Source organism: Cynara cardunculus (assembly GCF_001531365.2).
Source record: "Cynara cardunculus var. scolymus isolate 2C chromosome LG 15, CcrdV1, whole genome shotgun sequence".
NCBI lineage: Eukaryota > Viridiplantae > Streptophyta > Magnoliopsida > Asterales > Asteraceae > Cynara > Cynara cardunculus.
The window spans coordinates 16139739-16155999 of record NC_037542.1 but is presented as its reverse complement, the minus strand read 5'-3'; the positions used below and the strand labels follow the sequence as shown (position 1 = coordinate 16155999).

The 16261-nt window shown below is 32.4% G+C and overlaps 3 protein-coding genes across 3 annotated transcripts; 1 reads left to right on the top strand and 2 right to left on the bottom strand.

Annotated features, from left to right (window-relative positions):
• Positions 1-1280: 1280 nt before the first annotated feature.
• On the top strand, positions 1281-4012 carry LOC112527898. The gene is made up of 3 exons (XM_025138750.1): positions 1281-1443; positions 2516-2613; positions 3430-4012. The coding sequence occupies exons 2-3, from the start codon at positions 2518-2520 to the stop codon at positions 3880-3882; spliced, it is 549 nt and encodes a 182-aa protein (XP_024994518.1). The 5' UTR covers positions 1281-1443; positions 2516-2517; the 3' UTR covers positions 3883-4012.
• Positions 4013-4769: 757 nt separating this feature from the next.
• On the bottom strand, positions 4770-7128 carry LOC112528169 (protein cornichon homolog 4-like). Its single transcript, XM_025139124.1, has 4 exons — positions 6781-7128; positions 5437-5618; positions 5087-5209; positions 4770-5008 (listed from the first exon to the last, which is right to left on the bottom strand). The coding sequence occupies exons 1-4, from the start codon at positions 6850-6852 to the stop codon at positions 4972-4974; spliced, it is 414 nt and encodes a 137-aa protein (XP_024994892.1). The 5' UTR covers positions 6853-7128; the 3' UTR covers positions 4770-4971.
• Positions 7129-9490: 2362 nt separating this feature from the next.
• LOC112528420 (uncharacterized protein At4g22758) lies at positions 9491-12567 on the bottom strand. The gene is made up of 3 exons (XM_025139443.1): positions 12148-12567; positions 10159-10366; positions 9491-9765 (listed from the first exon to the last, which is right to left on the bottom strand). The coding sequence occupies exons 1-3, from the start codon at positions 12469-12471 to the stop codon at positions 9521-9523; spliced, it is 777 nt and encodes a 258-aa protein (XP_024995211.1). The 5' UTR covers positions 12472-12567; the 3' UTR covers positions 9491-9520.
• Between the last annotated feature and the right edge of the window lie 3694 nt (positions 12568-16261).

Here is a 16261-nt window from a genome sequence, read left to right as displayed (position 1 = left end):
AATCTCTTAATTACAAGGTTGTATGCATGATGTACAACTTATTAATACACTGATTTTTTACCACAACCAAAAATGGAGTCCTAAATTCCCTTTTCTTCTACAACAATCTCAAGAGCTCCCATTTGGTATAAACTTTCTTTTTTCTCCTTCCCATAAAGCTTTTTTTTCTTCAATATTCATTTTTACACTTAAATACCAACTGAAACACAATATACAAGTATCGTATGCATGTCTTGAATTCTTTAAAAACTTTTGAATCTTTTTGTCTTCACAAGATACTAAAATTTCTGGTTGCTTTCACATTTTTGGTCCAACTCTATTGATGTTCCGCCTCCAATACCATTTACGTTCCTCTTTTACTTTTTGTTTGAATTTCAAAATTCAAATGAAAGAACTAGTTTGTCATTATTTTATAGTATCCTCGTGATTCTTGCCCCATTTCAATTTTGCTTACCCGGTGCATTGCACAGATACACTGCTATATATATATATATAGAAGTTGATTATTATACAACCCTTGACATTTGTGCAACCAATACAACTCAATCTCAACCGTCCATTTCATTTGATGAATATGTGATTTCATAGAAGTTTTGATTGTTTCCTAATATAAAGTATTAATCATAATTAATGAACTATATTTATATTCCATAAATATTCAAATCATAATAAATGAACTCTCATCATTTTTRTAAATATCTCAATTAATTGGGTTGCAAGGATTGTACAAATACACAAGGTTGTAAAATAAATATACCCTATATATATATAATTTTTATTTTACAAAAATGTAATTAAAAAATATAAAATATCATATTGCCCCTCTTTTAAAGGAATCTATGTTAAGGGTGTTAGGTTAATTACTTAATATATGAAAAAGTAAGATATTTTAATTTTGGATAATGTATTTTTAAAATTTATATTTTGATATTTAAGATATAAAACTTTAAACATTTAAGTATCTGGGTAAGCAATTAAAACATTCACCGGTTAATGCTTTAACCGGTTAATACTGAGTTGGATGTCATATTAACATGGTAACCGGTTACCAAGATACTTAAATGTTTAAAATTTACAACTTAAATATTAAAATAAAAATTTTAAAAATATGTTACCCAAAATAAGAATCAAATTAAATTTCATTAACCTTTTCATACAATTTGCCCCATAATTTATTATTTCAACTATGAAAAACTCATCTAATAAAAAACGTTCTCGATTTATAGAATCCATTACGAACGCCAACCAACCTCCCCCTTAACGTTAGCGACTTAACTCAGAGGTATCGTCTCATTCGATCAGACTTCTATTCAAGGGTTAACATTTTACACGATTATAAGTCTCCGCAAATTGTCACTCTGCTCGTCTCGTCGACGCTGGTCGCTGCAATCGAACAGAAACCTTTGTTCTTCGCGGCTGTTTCCTGCTGCTCGTCGAAATCAGGTAATCCTTTTCAATTTGTTGTGGTCACGAGCACAATTAATAATAAATACGATTTGGGTGCGATTTGTGGGTACTTATCTAGCCTTTCTTCGTTGTCAATTTGCACTTGTCCATTTATTTGTAGTTTGTTGGTTTTTTTCTCTTTCTTTTTTTTCTCTTTGGAGTAATATTTATGTGGGTTTGATAGCTGCCTATGTTCTTTTTATCAAACATTTGCTTTAAGATTCGTATACTACCTGTTCGATGAAATGCTTAGAAGAAATTTTATGTGTATAATGTTAAAGCCAGTGCACTTGATGTTGACTAATGAATGAACTAGCATATATGTGAAGTTCAAAGATTTTCAGTCAGTGTAGTATGGAGCTTCGTAGTTTATAATACTTTATACAATCGAAGCCTAGGTTCAGAATACAAATATAATCCTTGGTTGTGATATTAGCTACAGTGCCAGATTGTTGCTTTCAAGTTGAACCCCAAATTTCGCTAATTTATTGTAGAAATTTAGGACTCTAGTTGCAGGTGTTGGCATGTGTATGCAAAGATTAGATTTTAATGCCAAAATTGGGCATACAACTACATGTCAGAGGTTAAACATTTCCGTTTTCAGGTTGTTGTAACGAAAACGAAGGCGCAAGATAAGAACTGGTATGGAAGAAACTATAGTTTTATGAAATGGATAACAACTGTTAATTTCTTTCATATACTTTGGATCAAGAGACATCTATCTATTCTAAAGAGCTAGCTTGTTTCTCATGGCCCTTTCCTGCTATGATATTTCAATTTTCCAATTATAAGTTGTTACCCATTTGAAAGAATTGCATTTCTTCCTTAGCTTAGGCCTTGGTGTTCTTTACAACAACCCGGGACAACGGACATGACTAACATTCATGTAAAACTGAAAACAAGTTTTCTTGGTGACGTATAACAAGAAGAATGGTGTTCCAAAGTATAGGTGGCAAAACGGGCAGGTTGCGTAACAGTCAAGATGGGTTAAGTTGACCCGCCGACGTTCTTTTCGTCTATTTTTCTAAGTTCATAAGTTATTAATATATTGAACATGAAAGAATTGTAGCCATGTTGAAACGAGCATGTTGGATGTCATATACACATGGAAGTGAGAAGACCAAACTCTGTTTGAAGGCCATTACAAGACATTTTCACAGCGGTCAGGTGTGTAGCACTTTTGATGCTTTTTTTAGAAACAATTAGCACAATTTTCTGAGGGTAAAGACCAGTTCTGCATACATCCCACCCCTAAGACCCCACCTCCGGATGGGATATACCAGGGTGGTTTGGTTTCGTTTTTGTTTGGTTTTAATTAACCCAATTTCTCACGTATTGTATTTCAAAATGCGGCTAGATTAGAGGAAGGGCAGGTTTATTAGCAGCTTAATGAGTTTAATGGGAGTCATAGCTTATTCAGTTAGCTATACATGACTGTTTGGTAGTGGTTTAATGATATAGAAAGTGGCTAATTTGTAAGCTTTTAAGGGAGCTTTATGCATAAAGCCAAGCTTTTTCCAAACCTGCCCCTCAATTAAAAAACCGCTCATTCCATCTATGAAAAAACCCTCTGAAACAAAAAGCTTCTCAATCTATATAGACAGATTAATCCACACAGACAACTTTATCCATACAAGACTTAATGAAAAACCAGCCAAACGGCTCCGAAGTTATGGTCACTCGGTAATAGGTTATTTTTATATCTAATTTCAGATGTACAGGACGCTTTCAAATGTGAACCGTAAATATTTTGAGAACCAATTATTCATGATTAATGTCATGATAGATATTCATAATGAATATACATGATATTCAGGGTTATTCATCATAAATAATAATTGAAATAGTTGGTTCCTAGATTCTTAAAATATGTATGGTTCTCATTTGAACATTCCTCCATATATATTTAAATGTGGAATCTTTTGAAACACAGAAGTATTGATTCTGCTTTAAATCATTCTTTTCTTGAAAATCAAATTGCAGCCTCATTCTGCAGCAAGAAGCTTTTTTGGAGTAGAGGACTTTCTCGACGATGATAACAGTCGACCATACACTTACCAGAAGGAAAAGAAGTCCAAGAATCCGAACAAACACATATCATTCAAACAACGAACAATAGCTTACATGGAGCCATTTACGCTAGATGTTTTCATCTCAAAACGGTTTGTTTCAGCCTCCCTTACTCACAGGGTGACGAGCAAGCAAGTTGCGGTTGCTGGCACCAACTCAAAGGATATCAAGGCAGCACTTAAATCTCGATCGGACATTCCCGCTTGTTTGGCGATCGGGAAGATATTGTCTGAACGGGCCAGAGAAGCCGATGTATACACAGCTTCATATACACCCAGAGAACGGGATAAATTCGAAGGTAAGATTAGAGCTGTTGTTCAATCCCTTATTGATAACGGTATCGATGTTAAAATTTATCTCGATTGACCCCGGATCTATTGTCGCAACATTGTGTAATGCGATTTTAACAAGTATAAGTAGGAATTTTGGTTTGAAAATTAACTAATTTGTTTGATTGAAGGACATCATATCGGTTATTAGATGCAGCATTCTCTAATTTAAACCGTGTCTTTATGGTGTCCCTGGAATTGCTTGCTTTTTGTCTCCATTTTATATCATTTAGCAAACGTTTGGTATGTTGGGACTGCGAAATTTCGAGCACAAGATAGGTAACTTTTGGGGCATTTGGTACACTGAATATGACAAAATAAGGATTATTGTTCCACGTTTAACATGACTTTTATATGAAATGGACAAGAACAAAGTGGAAGAGGTGTGTTCCACCCCTACCCCATAGAACAAGGCGGAATAGGTTTATATTTTGTCAATATATATCTCAAAATAAAACCCAATTTCTCTTTTAAAACATCAAATACGTATCTCTTTACATTTTATCCATTTTTTATATTTTTTATCGTATTCTATTCTCTTTAAACTTTCATTTTACTCTATTCAAAATATTATTTTTAATATATTTTTTTCTATATATTTAGTTAATTTATGTAATTTATTAAATATTAATAATAAAAATATATAAAAAATGTATAAAATAAAATTTAGAAATTAATAAACTTTATATTTTGGTGTCATTTTAACTGTTATGACGAAAACTTTCTAATGATATATCTTGTTGATTATAAACAACTCATTATGAGTAAATTGGTCAGTTTAAGGTCCTATCCGGTTCTATCTTTACTAAATGTTTACCAGTTGTCATGTTTTGTATTCAGACATCAAACGCACCTTTACTAAACTATCTATGTCAAATTAAAACTTTAAATTCCTTCACAAGAGCCATGAAAATCCGTATATTTATTAAGAAATGAATGAACCAAGTATTTCTCTATGCTCAAAAATAATAATAAACAACCGATTTAAACAAAATTAAACTCACGGAAACACACAAAAATACAACAAAAGTTTTCATAATTTTACAGTTAAAGAATCGTGTATCCGAGTCAAAACCAGGAACGCTTGTTTCAACTCAGTGAGTCAATCAATATAATGAATCAAAATCTATATTTCATCATCTTCCAAGGCATTAAAGATCATCCTACAATAAGCAGGAAAGACATTAGAGGATAATCTCTGAAAAACTACCAACAAAATTCATAACAATTTATAGACTTACCAAAATAAGGTGATGAAGAGGAGCATAATGAGATATCCGAGTTTAAAAAGCCGTTGCTTCTTTTCCCGGTTGAGTTGGTTAAAGATCTCCGTCACATCCACAAGGTGCTCTCTCCGACCATACCTACCATTTACACAATTTTTCATAATTGCACGAGAAAGAGTTGAAATACGTAATATCACATAGTCCAAGGTAGCAGGCCAGCCCAACAACCTCCAAATCAACTTAAAATCATGATTGAAGTTATTAGCGGGAGCCAGAAAAAATATCAAATTTCAGTTTTGAGGTTTGAGGGGGAGCCAATGTTTGTTACAACATATGAACATGAGTTTGAAATGCAGAAGACTTACAATCTGAGATTGTAGTAGAGGTATGGGGAAGCGAGAAGAAACATGACCCAATGGCCGGTTAGAAGATATAGCGAGCATAAAATGGCTTGAGTTATAAATTCCGGTAAGATGACACAGTTTATTCGGGATGCACAGTCGTAAGGGTTACTGTAATCAAACTCTAAATCTGCAAAACACATAAGCTGCAAAACAACAAGTCTTTGTGTGAGACAGAGGCAGGACTCGGGATGAACATACAAACAACATTCTTAACCTCTCTTCGACTAATTGAAACCAAGAAAGACAAACAAGAGATGAAACACTCGCACCCAAACACAGAATATAAAGCCATAAACCTCACCTCTCTCTCTCTCTATATATATATGCATGTGTGTGTGTGTACTTATAAGGATTCTTTTGGAGAGTGGTAGAATCAGGTTCCTCGTATTGTCACATGGTAATAGAGTAGGGATCTATCATTATCTAGGGACTTGACACACTATTTCGCCTCCATTCTTTGGGGCATATTGGATTCCCACATAAGCTTGACACTATTTCACCTCCATTCCTGCCTCAGTTGACAAAGGAGTGGGGTGACTTTGCCCAAATACAAGATAGGTCCTAGGTTTGATCTCAGTCCCTCCACCTATTAGCCTCAGCTGCTGAGTGAGCCAAAAATTACCCCCTCACATAGGTGTCATTGGAGGCAGGTTTCGTGTGAGGCTGGTTGACATTGCCGGTAATCAACTTTTTGCCCAAATTTCACCTCCATTCTTGGGGGTGTGTTGGAGTCCTGTCTAGAACACACCATCAAATTTGTATATATTTAGGTACGTCAACTTTTTTGGAAAAAAATCTAACAGGATTCTACGTATTCTAACAGAAATGTCCACGTAACATGCATATCCTTACAACATAGTTGCTTTACTTATACAAAAGTGTCAATTTCCTAATTCTGAGGTAAACTGCCATAGCCATGCCTTCTTACTTAGAATGGAGCCACAGAATACAACAATCTAGCCACTAAAATTAAGAAATACAGAAAGCAACAATTACCTAAAGCCAAGGTACATAGATGGAATTAAGGTAAATAATTCTAACGAACTACAAATTCCAATTTCATAGCAGGCTCTGAAATATTTGAATTGGGAAATCAGAACTCACAGAAACCCTAATTTCGCCATCAGCAATTCATGATGGATAGATAGATGAAATCAAATTGCAAAGATTGATTCCAATTTCCAACAACAAGAACCAATAATCATCGTAAGAATCAAAGGACTTACAAGTGATGATTGTGGACATTCAAAAAGTACGTATACACATAACGAAATAGTATAGGAAGCTATGGTTTAGAGAACTGACCTGATAAACAACAACAACGAGGAGAGATATGATGACGAAGAAGAACAGTAGCCATGCAATTACTTCCCACATTTCTTGTTCTTCCTCTGTATCTCGCTTTTGAAGGAAAACGAGATGGATTTTCTTCAACAACGAAAAACCGATGAATAGAAACAGGGAATCAAAGATTCACGCAAATTAATTTTCCGAAAACAGACGAAAGTTTAACGGATTGGATGCCGGAGAAAGAAGAAAGATTCTCCGGTGGGTGAACGATTTAGGAACGTTATCTTCCTCCGGCGGGCGATGATTCGACGTTAAAGATTGAGAAGATGCAAGAAGAAAGAGAGCTTGGATTCGATTTTGCAGTAACGAAACCACCAAGATGACGTTCTCATCAGTTGCCATTATTTATATTTCGGTGGTTTTGGTATTCTATTAAAACTACTTTACTTATTTCATAATTATCATCTTTTTTATATTATATAAAACTAGAAGGATACTCGGAGAATGTAGCAAGATATATCTTGATTTTAATGTTTTGTTTTATATTTTGGTTCTATCGATGTTATAATACGATTTTATGTGGTTTTGAGAAAACGAAAATGTTTTTGTTTTTGAATGGAATATAAATTTGATGATGTTATAAAATTTTGAGAAAAATAAACGATATTAGTATCAAATTAACTATTTAAAAGTTTTTGTTTTTATGTAATTTCTTTAATTCAATTTCTTATTATGATTTAATTGAAGTTAAAAAACGAATTAACTTATTTTTGGTTTAATAAAATAAATTTTTTAAGATAATAATTAAATTAATCTGTTAGAATTCAATTATTATTCTAATTATATTTTAGATTTTTTATATTCAAAATAATGTTCATCATGTGTTTGATTATGTTTATCTGCAGTTAGTTACACGAATCAAACATGAAGCTTTAATAAGATATACTTATGCACATCCTATTTGTAATCTTGAATTTTAAGTAATATGCATTAATAAACAATATTTTATGCATAAAAAGTTGTTTTAAGAGTTTTAATCAAATGCTTTATAATATAGCATAGATTATATCATAGCATTTAAAAAAAATCTGAAATAATCATTTTCTTTAATTCTAAATATGTGGGTCAGTTTGCATGCATCTCAACTAATCTCAACGATTTTTTAAAACAACCAAAAAAAGTCCTCAATGCCTTATAAGACTCGAACAAGTAACATCCGAAGAGAAATAACTATATATTCTTAAGACATATATAAAAAATGCTGAATATTGTACGATGTGATGAGAATATATGTATTTGTGTTAATATACATGTTGGTTGTATTGATATAAAACTTGAAATATGATGATTTTAAATATAAGTTTTGTGTGATTCAAGTTATTTAAAAGTTCTGTCATTTGAGCAGTAGATTGATAAGCGGTAATCTCAAGTGGCCCTGGATGAACTCGTTTTTTAAGAATTATATGTGAGAAGACATTTCAGAGATGACTAAATAGCAAAGACAAACCTAATTTTTTTTTCAACTTGTGACACCATTAATTTGATTATAAGAAACAAAAATATAGATATTTTCACAAAATCAATGTCGGTTTGTTGGTTATTTCATTACTTTTTATATGTGAAGTCCTATGTTCAAGTCTTTTATTATAATTTTTTTTCAAAAACATAATAAATCTGAAATTAAAAGTTAAAAACTAATAAAATGACACTAACAGGATTTAAACTTTGGTATGTGGTAAAAGAAAAGTCTTACAAACCAACTATATCTAAGAAAAACTTGTATTTTTATTGTAGTTTCAAAAAATATATAGTGGCATACAACAAATTGATATGGTGAAACTTTTCACGACCCTATAAGTTTTTACACTAACACAAAGGAATGAAGAGGTGGCCTATGCCATCATATCCAATACATTGGCTTCGTAAGCTAGTGAAGGGGTTTAAGCATGTTCCCGCATGATTCAAACTTGAATTTATTTTGTATTAAGCAAAGTCGTTCCGTCATGTCAAATTTTTAGGGGTTGTTTGATTCAGACAAAGGAAATGAAAATGATAAGGAATGAAAACTTTAATGAATTTCCTTATCCAAGTTTAACCTTGAAAGAAAATTTTGGACTTGTGGGGTATATTATATATAAACAACTTGTTTTATTTTCAATCAGATTAGTTGCCTTTTAATACCTCTAACCAAACATTCCCTTAGATATTATTTTGACCCAACAAGTATTAACAGATCGTTTTTTTTTATCAAATATTCTTTTTCACCTTATCCACAAATATTTTAAATATTTTGTCGTTATAAAATTTTGAAAAGAAACAAATAATATACAAAACAAGTATCGTAAGGTTTTTGAGTTTAATCTTTTTGTTTTATTATTAGCTTCGTATATTCTATATAGTAAGTAATTACTTGATATTGACCTTTATGGTCGGTTTTTGATAAAGTTTTTTCTATCTTATTGTTAGTTTGATATACTATAGAGTAAGTAATTAATCATCATTAACCTTATTTCATGGAGAATTTTGGCCACTCTGTCTCGTTGATGTTTTCTTGTTCCTTGGTCTGACTAAACCTTAAATATTAAGTAAAAATACTGGAACAACAACAACATATTCAAATGTCGAAACATGACTATGTGTTAATAACTTTTTCATCAACATTATGCATATAATGTTTATGTATCAATATTTTTCTAGTATGTACATATATTTGTCAACTGTCATCTATATGATTTTTAAGATAAAAATTTAAAAATCACCCATCAAAACAACCGAGTAACCTCCATATCTTACTTGTCCTTATTATTTTTTTTAATCCCTGAAATATAAAACTTGGGAAGGAGATATTTGAACTTGGAGATGGAGAATTGTTTGCCTTACACGCAATAATCTCTGAATCAATAAAGGTGTTTGAACATGAATCTCTCATGTCGTTGGCACTCTTACGCATATAGAAGCTTCTGCATCCAATCTCTCCAATCATGTTTGATTTATCCAAACCTAATGTTTTAAAAAATTACAACATGACCATTACATGCTATCATATCCAAAAACTAAACAAAAAGTTAAAATTAATATAGTGTTCTTGAAACCTTTTTTCATGAAGAAATAAAAAGGAAAGTAAAAAAAACTCGGTACTCTAAAATTTTTTTAAGTAAAATACTGATAAGTTTTCTTTTACAACTTTCCTTCACGTGGAAGTTTAACAACAAAAATATTTTTTTTTTCAATTGTCAATTTCTGTAACGAATAAAAAATCTTCATCCTTTTAATCACCTGTCCCTTTTCTGTCCATTAATAATGTAAAAAAGAAATGACGAAAATTATAACTTGTAGCATAGAAAGGTTATACCACATAACTTGAATAGGAGGAAGAGACTTGGAGGGACTCACATTGAAGACTGAAGTTCGAGTTGTGCAACTCAAAAGAAGTGATGGCATCTTGGTCAAGTTGAGGACTCCTTCCTTCTGAATTATATTTGTTCGTAACAAGCCTTATTGTCTCGTCAACACTCGAACCTAACTTCACCAAAGCCCGAATAGGTCCAGGGCTTCCCTCCACCGTTACCTTAACCACAACTTTTGCATCTCTGTTATATCGCTGCATTATTATCGTGTACAATGATTATCGACTCTACAAACACATAAATCAAATTCTTATACGAAAATTTCATTTGATCTAAAATATTATGTTCAAATTAGAATTATTAGGATTTATTTAAAGCAATATAAAAATTTGGTGTTTAAATTTTACATCTATATATTACATTGTAATCATTAATAGTATATCAAATCATTCATAAATGAAGGCCAAAAGTTCTATGAGACCTGCTTTTTTGTACGAAAAGTAAAATACAACTAAAATATTGATAGTATTATGCACATTTAAAGGTAGAAACCAGAAGTTAAATAAATATATTGTTCTTGCAAATTGCAATGTCATAATCTTGGAAGTTGACTAAAAACCTTGTTTATTTTAATGGGTTCATTAAAGTCCGGAATTGACCGACATTGAGGTCACAAATTTTTGTCGGTTAAAAGACATCCCATCCACAAATTTTGTGATGTTCAATAATAAAATATTTATAATTAATTAAATTTTAATATTTGTGGGAAAAGCTATCTTTTTGAATAATATTATATTTTTGTAAAAATATTCTAAAATTCTCTTAATTGATATACTTGGCTGAAAGAATTTAAATTCATACAAGTTAACATAATTTCATTTTTTTTGTGTTCAAATGTACCTAGGTTAAATTTTACCCCTGTAAATTCTTATAATTTATTATTATTAAGAAATCGTTTTGCATAAAACATTTTTAGACCAACACAACATAAAATAATCTTTAATGACAAATTGTTATACATGAGAGTGAGACTATATCAATACCAAGTAAACTACTAAATAAAGATATTATATATATATATATATATATTGTTAATTGTATCTTTATGTATTTTATTTTTTACACATCAATATCAAGATTTATTTTATATATTTTCTAATATTAATATAAAAGAGGTCGATATAGGATCACTCATAGCAATTCCCTTAAAAATAAAAAGTCAATTTTCTTTGGAAAGAGTCAATAAGAAATTAACATATTATATAATTACTATTTTTGTTTAATTATATTATATATTGTATAATTGATTAAGTTTTTAACATGCCATTTTTTAAATCATTTTTACATTTCTTAATAAGTTTACCAGTTAATTTTTGCTAGACATGATTAGTATAATATTTATTTTTCAACTAACAGCTAACTTATCAACTAACAACTAGTTTATCAATAACTAACTCGTTTCTACTAATTTACTAAACATAGCCTTAATGTCATGTTCTTATCCACCAACCTTTCGAAGATATGTAATTATTTTAATTAATATAAATTTATTCAATTACTTTTTCTATCTTTTTATTTTAATAAATAAATGATATACATTTTACCTGATTCATGGATAAGAAAAAGACAAAAATTCAATGACAGCATATCTTTATTACGGTAAGAGAGGGAAAAAAAAATCGTGTACAAGGGAGAAGTATATAATTTCTATAATCAAACAAATGAGGACGAAAATTACAAAGCCACAATGTTAGAAGTATTATTGATGTAATATCCTTTTGATCGGCCAAAAACTACATACAATCCATCTCTATCGATCAAAAACCATGTTCTTTATTCTCGATCAAAAGCGTACTCGTTTTCATCACTCGATCAATGATCGTTTTAAATTTATATATGAGACGATTAAAGCAGCCGGTGATGAAATCAAATTAAATCGATAAGTCAAGGATCAAGTAAATTACGAGCGTCATGTATGAAATTAAACAAAGGCATTACATCAAACAATTGAATTTGAGAAATTGATTTCGTTTACCTCTCTTTTTTCAGGCGAATCAGGCAACAACTCAGGCGACGAAGAGAATACATCCGTAGAGATCCTATTTAGAAACATCGCGCAACTGTCTCCTGGCGGAGTCATATACCGGTGCTCCTCCGTGACATCAGCACCAGCGATGGAGATACCGGTGGTCAACAAAGTAGGCTCGGAGTTCCATCTCTTGATGAATTTCGAATGCTTCTTCGACGATCTACGAATTACTACTACTTTCCGGTGAAGTCTGTGAGTGGAAGATGACGGATGAGGTGGTTTGATTCTCCGATTGACCGGAATTCTTCCACGTAGGGGCTTCTCTGACATAGATTTTAATTGATGAAAGCGATGTGTGAATACAGATTGAGTGTATGTATAGTTTTGGGAGGGGGAAGATGTTTTTGCTTAAGGAAGAGGCAATTGGCTGTCGATGATCTCGTAAAGCATGTCTGCATTTAAATTATCTTTTTTTTTCCATTTTTCTTATTCTATTATTTCAATTGTTTGTCATATTTTTTTTTAAAGTCTTCGAAAAACTAAATTCCAGTTTTTCCCTTTTATCAAATATTTATCGGGTAAATATTCACATGACAACTGACATGTGTTATCATGGTTACTTACCTTATGGGATAATATTTTCGACCATCAAAATAGATTGATAGTAAGCGTTTATAATTCAGTAAGTGTTTATCAGGTAAGACTCGATCTTTGTCTCGTTTTTACAGGGTAAGATTCTTGGTTATTATTGTATATGTTTATCTGATAAGATAATTGATTACGTAAACACTTACCAAGGTAAATATTTAATAAACGACCCCTAAATTCAGATTTTAGCAATGGATCATCTTTGGTAGTTTAATTATAAAATAACACATGTAGAGTCTAGCCGTAATTATGATGTTAAAATGAACATAATTTATCTCCGTGAATGTAGTTGGGTTATTGTGTTTCTTTTAGAAAATCGTTCAAATAATTTAGAAGTACATAAGATTTGTGACTTTTAATTTATTAATGTTATCGTCAATTGAACCTAGTGGTTATTACGACTCTGCGTTTAACTGGCCTCACATGTTTTCATGTGAGGACATTTTGGTCATTTCCTCATTTTCTTCTTTCTTCATCATCCCTTTATCAAGAACATTATATCCCCGGACCACCAATCTGGGTTTTATATACCCATGCCCATCTGAAATTGATATGTACGAGGTGATATATAGTTACTGAAACCCCCAACTTGTTTAAAAGACTTGGGACTTTTAGGGGAAAAAAATGAAAATACCTCCCTAATGAATTCTTATTTCGTGCTTATATTTATAAATGAAAATTACTGAAATGAAAAACCATGAATACGTAAAACTCCAAAATCAAGGTTAAATGGTCAGAAAGTAAGATGCAAGTTGAATGGATTTTCTATTTCCATTAGTTTTATCAAACAATCTGATATGATGCCATCAACCCAAAATCATTGATATATAAACGACCACATATTTCTTTTTCGCGCAACTCATGAAACTACTTGAAAGCTTTATCAATACAACCACACTTTGCATATGAGTCGATTATGTCACTTCACAAGTGATCATCCACTACTTATTCTTTTTCTCTATGAAATCAATTTGATTTATTTTTAAGAGTAAATTACAGATTTGATTCTTATGGTTTACACTTTTTATCCATAATGGTTCTAAAATTAAAATAAGTACAAATTTCGTACCTCTGGTATGCATTTTCGCACCTTTAATCCAGTTAAGTACAAAGGGGCGAGGATCACCATCTCCACACCGTCGTCTTCGTCGCGCCGACCACCATCTCCACACCACAACCCTTCCCTCCATATAAGAAACCCACAATAACGGTGTTTCTCAGGGACATCCCCGTTTCTTTTTCTAAAGCACTGCCACACCATCTCCATCTTCATTTTCAACCTTCAGATATCCCCACAACCAATGTTCCCTCCACCCCAAGGCAAACTTCGGTGAAACTCCAGCAAACGTTTTCCCCTTCTCACTTTTCCCCTCTGGTGTAGAAGCAAACACACACACAAATTCAGGAATATGATCAATCGATCTCTAGGGTTTTTTGGGGAAAATCAAGGATGGTGGAGATGAAGGTGGTTTTGAGGATAAATCTCCGGCAAAAACCCTCCCTTTTCTTTCGTTTCTCCGACAAAAACCCTCAGATGAGACAAAATTGATAGAATGATTGATCATCCATTGATGTTGGTTTTCAAGATCCCTTAAAGTTTTAGGGGATATATGGGATTTGCTTATGAAAACCGATTATTGACCTATTCTGTGTGGTACCGGTAATAAACAGTTTTTAGTGTTTGGATGGAGAAAAAAGAATAGCTTATACTAGTGCTAAACCAATAACAAAGTTTTTGATAACTTGCTCTCCTTTTAACTTGTCGTATTCAACTTATTAGATTTGGAAATCAAATAACCTTTTTAACCCTTCAAGCCTCATTACAGTATGTCTCTTCATTTTGGTTTAGAGACTCTCGATACGGCTGCTTCCTCAAGCAACCAATTCCTCAAGAAATCAAACCAGTTCCTTAGAAATTGAACCAGTTCCTCCAACAAAAATCGAAATCGACCTCTCCACCCACCATCGAATCGGCCTTCTTCCTCACGTAAGCGATCTCTTGTTGTGATTTCTTCTACAAAACTGATTTTTTTGCCTCTGTGATAATTGGTGTCTTGCATAAATCAATTACAAATCTGTTTTCTATTAGAGTTTATGAAATCAACGGGGAATTATAGGGTTTCTTTAAATCAAATCCTCCAGAAAAGCTTATTGGAAATCGGACTGATAATTGGAGACGAACACGAACTCATGATGGTATTTGATTCCTGCAAATTGGAAAACAAATTTTAGGCATTTTTGTGAAGAAAAGGAATTGGAATTCCATTGAAACAGACCTTAATAAGGGAATTTGGAGATTGGGATTCCTGTTGCCATTGGAAGATTGAGAGAAAACTGCTAGTTTGAAGAGAGTTTAAGGGAGGGGGGGGGGTTGTTTAGAAGAATGTCTTTTTTGGTTATTTTACATGTATAAACAAAATTTGTCAAACACTAAAGAATCAACTTACTACGTTTTGGTATCATCATAAGCTAATCTAAACACTCTTTATAAAACTTTAGTTTGGCACCACATACGTTGATAATCACTTATACAAGAAAAACATAAGTTGTTTTAAGTAAGCAATCCCAAACACCCCTTAGTCTTGAATTTATCAAAAACAATTTCCACACATTGTTGATAATTATTCCCACAAATGTCACCAACCATTTCCCATAAAACATCCTCAGCCTGCTTCGAAAAAATACACCCACCTGTAAAAACATCTCTTATGAGTTAATTCGCGAAATTCTTGAACTTTGAATGCTCTAAACATGAAAATGGATCTGACTCACAATTTTCATTCACCCAATTTGCTAATTATTTGAGTGATGAATCCTTTTGAGCTCGAGTTATTGTTTGACCCGATGATGATTTCAGATTTTTTAGCTTCTTTACACTATCTTCTAGTTTAGCTAAAGGACCTAAATCTTCTTTGCCATGTGATAACACCACCGGTTGGTGGTGGTGGTGGTGGTGTGGAGAGTACTACCCATCGTTGCTAATAGTCGCAACTGAAAATGCAAGAACCGAATCGGTCGGGTCGGGCAAGAAACATCAACGGATAATCTTGATGCTTCAATAATCATAAGAGGAGCAATCGAATAAGTGGTTTCGAAACCAGTGGAGATGTGAATCTTAAACCCCCCACCATCGCCGCCAAGGTCGCGACCGCTATGGTGGACTAAGAAGCTTCGTTGGTGGTTTTGCAGCGGCTGAGGCAAAGAAGATGAAGTCGGAGAAGATAAATTCATCGTTCCTGCCGACGAAAGGGAAGGGTATCGGAGACACAGATGAGAGGCCAATGATGGTAGATGTGTGTTTGTATATATAAAACAAAATGGGACAAAGACAAAATTAATGATAAAAAGACCAAAATACCCTTGGACTTAAATGGGTTTAGAGGGAGGGACTAAACAGGTGTGAAAATGCGTACCAGAGGTACTGAATCTATATTTATTTTGATTTTGAGACCAATGTAGGTAGAAAATGTAA

Coding starts and splice junctions, on each gene's coding strand:
- LOC112527898 (XM_025138750.1), top strand. CDS start 2,518: ATGTTGAAACGAGCATGTTGGATGTCATATACACATGGAAGTGAGAAG. Junction 2,614..3,429: donor GACATTTTCACAGCGGTCAG/GTGTGTAGCACT, acceptor ATCAAATTGCAG/CCTCATTCTGCAGCAAGAAG.
- LOC112528169 (XM_025139124.1), bottom strand. CDS start 6,852: ATGTGGGAAGTAATTGCATGGCTACTGTTCTTCTTCGTCATCATATCT. Junction 5,210..5,436: donor CTCTACTACAATCTCAGATT/GTAAGTCTTCTG, acceptor TGTAAATGGTAG/GTATGGTCGGAGAGAGCACC. Junction 5,009..5,086: donor CTCTTCATCACCTTATTTTG/GTAAGTCTATAA, acceptor TGCTTATTGTAG/GATGATCTTTAATGCCTTGG.
- LOC112528420 (XM_025139443.1), bottom strand. CDS start 12,471: ATGTCAGAGAAGCCCCTACGTGGAAGAATTCCGGTCAATCGGAGAATC. Junction 10,367..12,147: donor ATTCGCCTGAAAAAAGAGAG/GTAAACGAAATC, acceptor ATAATAATGCAG/CGATATAACAGAGATGCAAA. Junction 9,766..10,158: donor CTCGAACTTCAGTCTTCAAT/GTGAGTCCCTCC, acceptor TTAAAACATTAG/GTTTGGATAAATCAAACATG.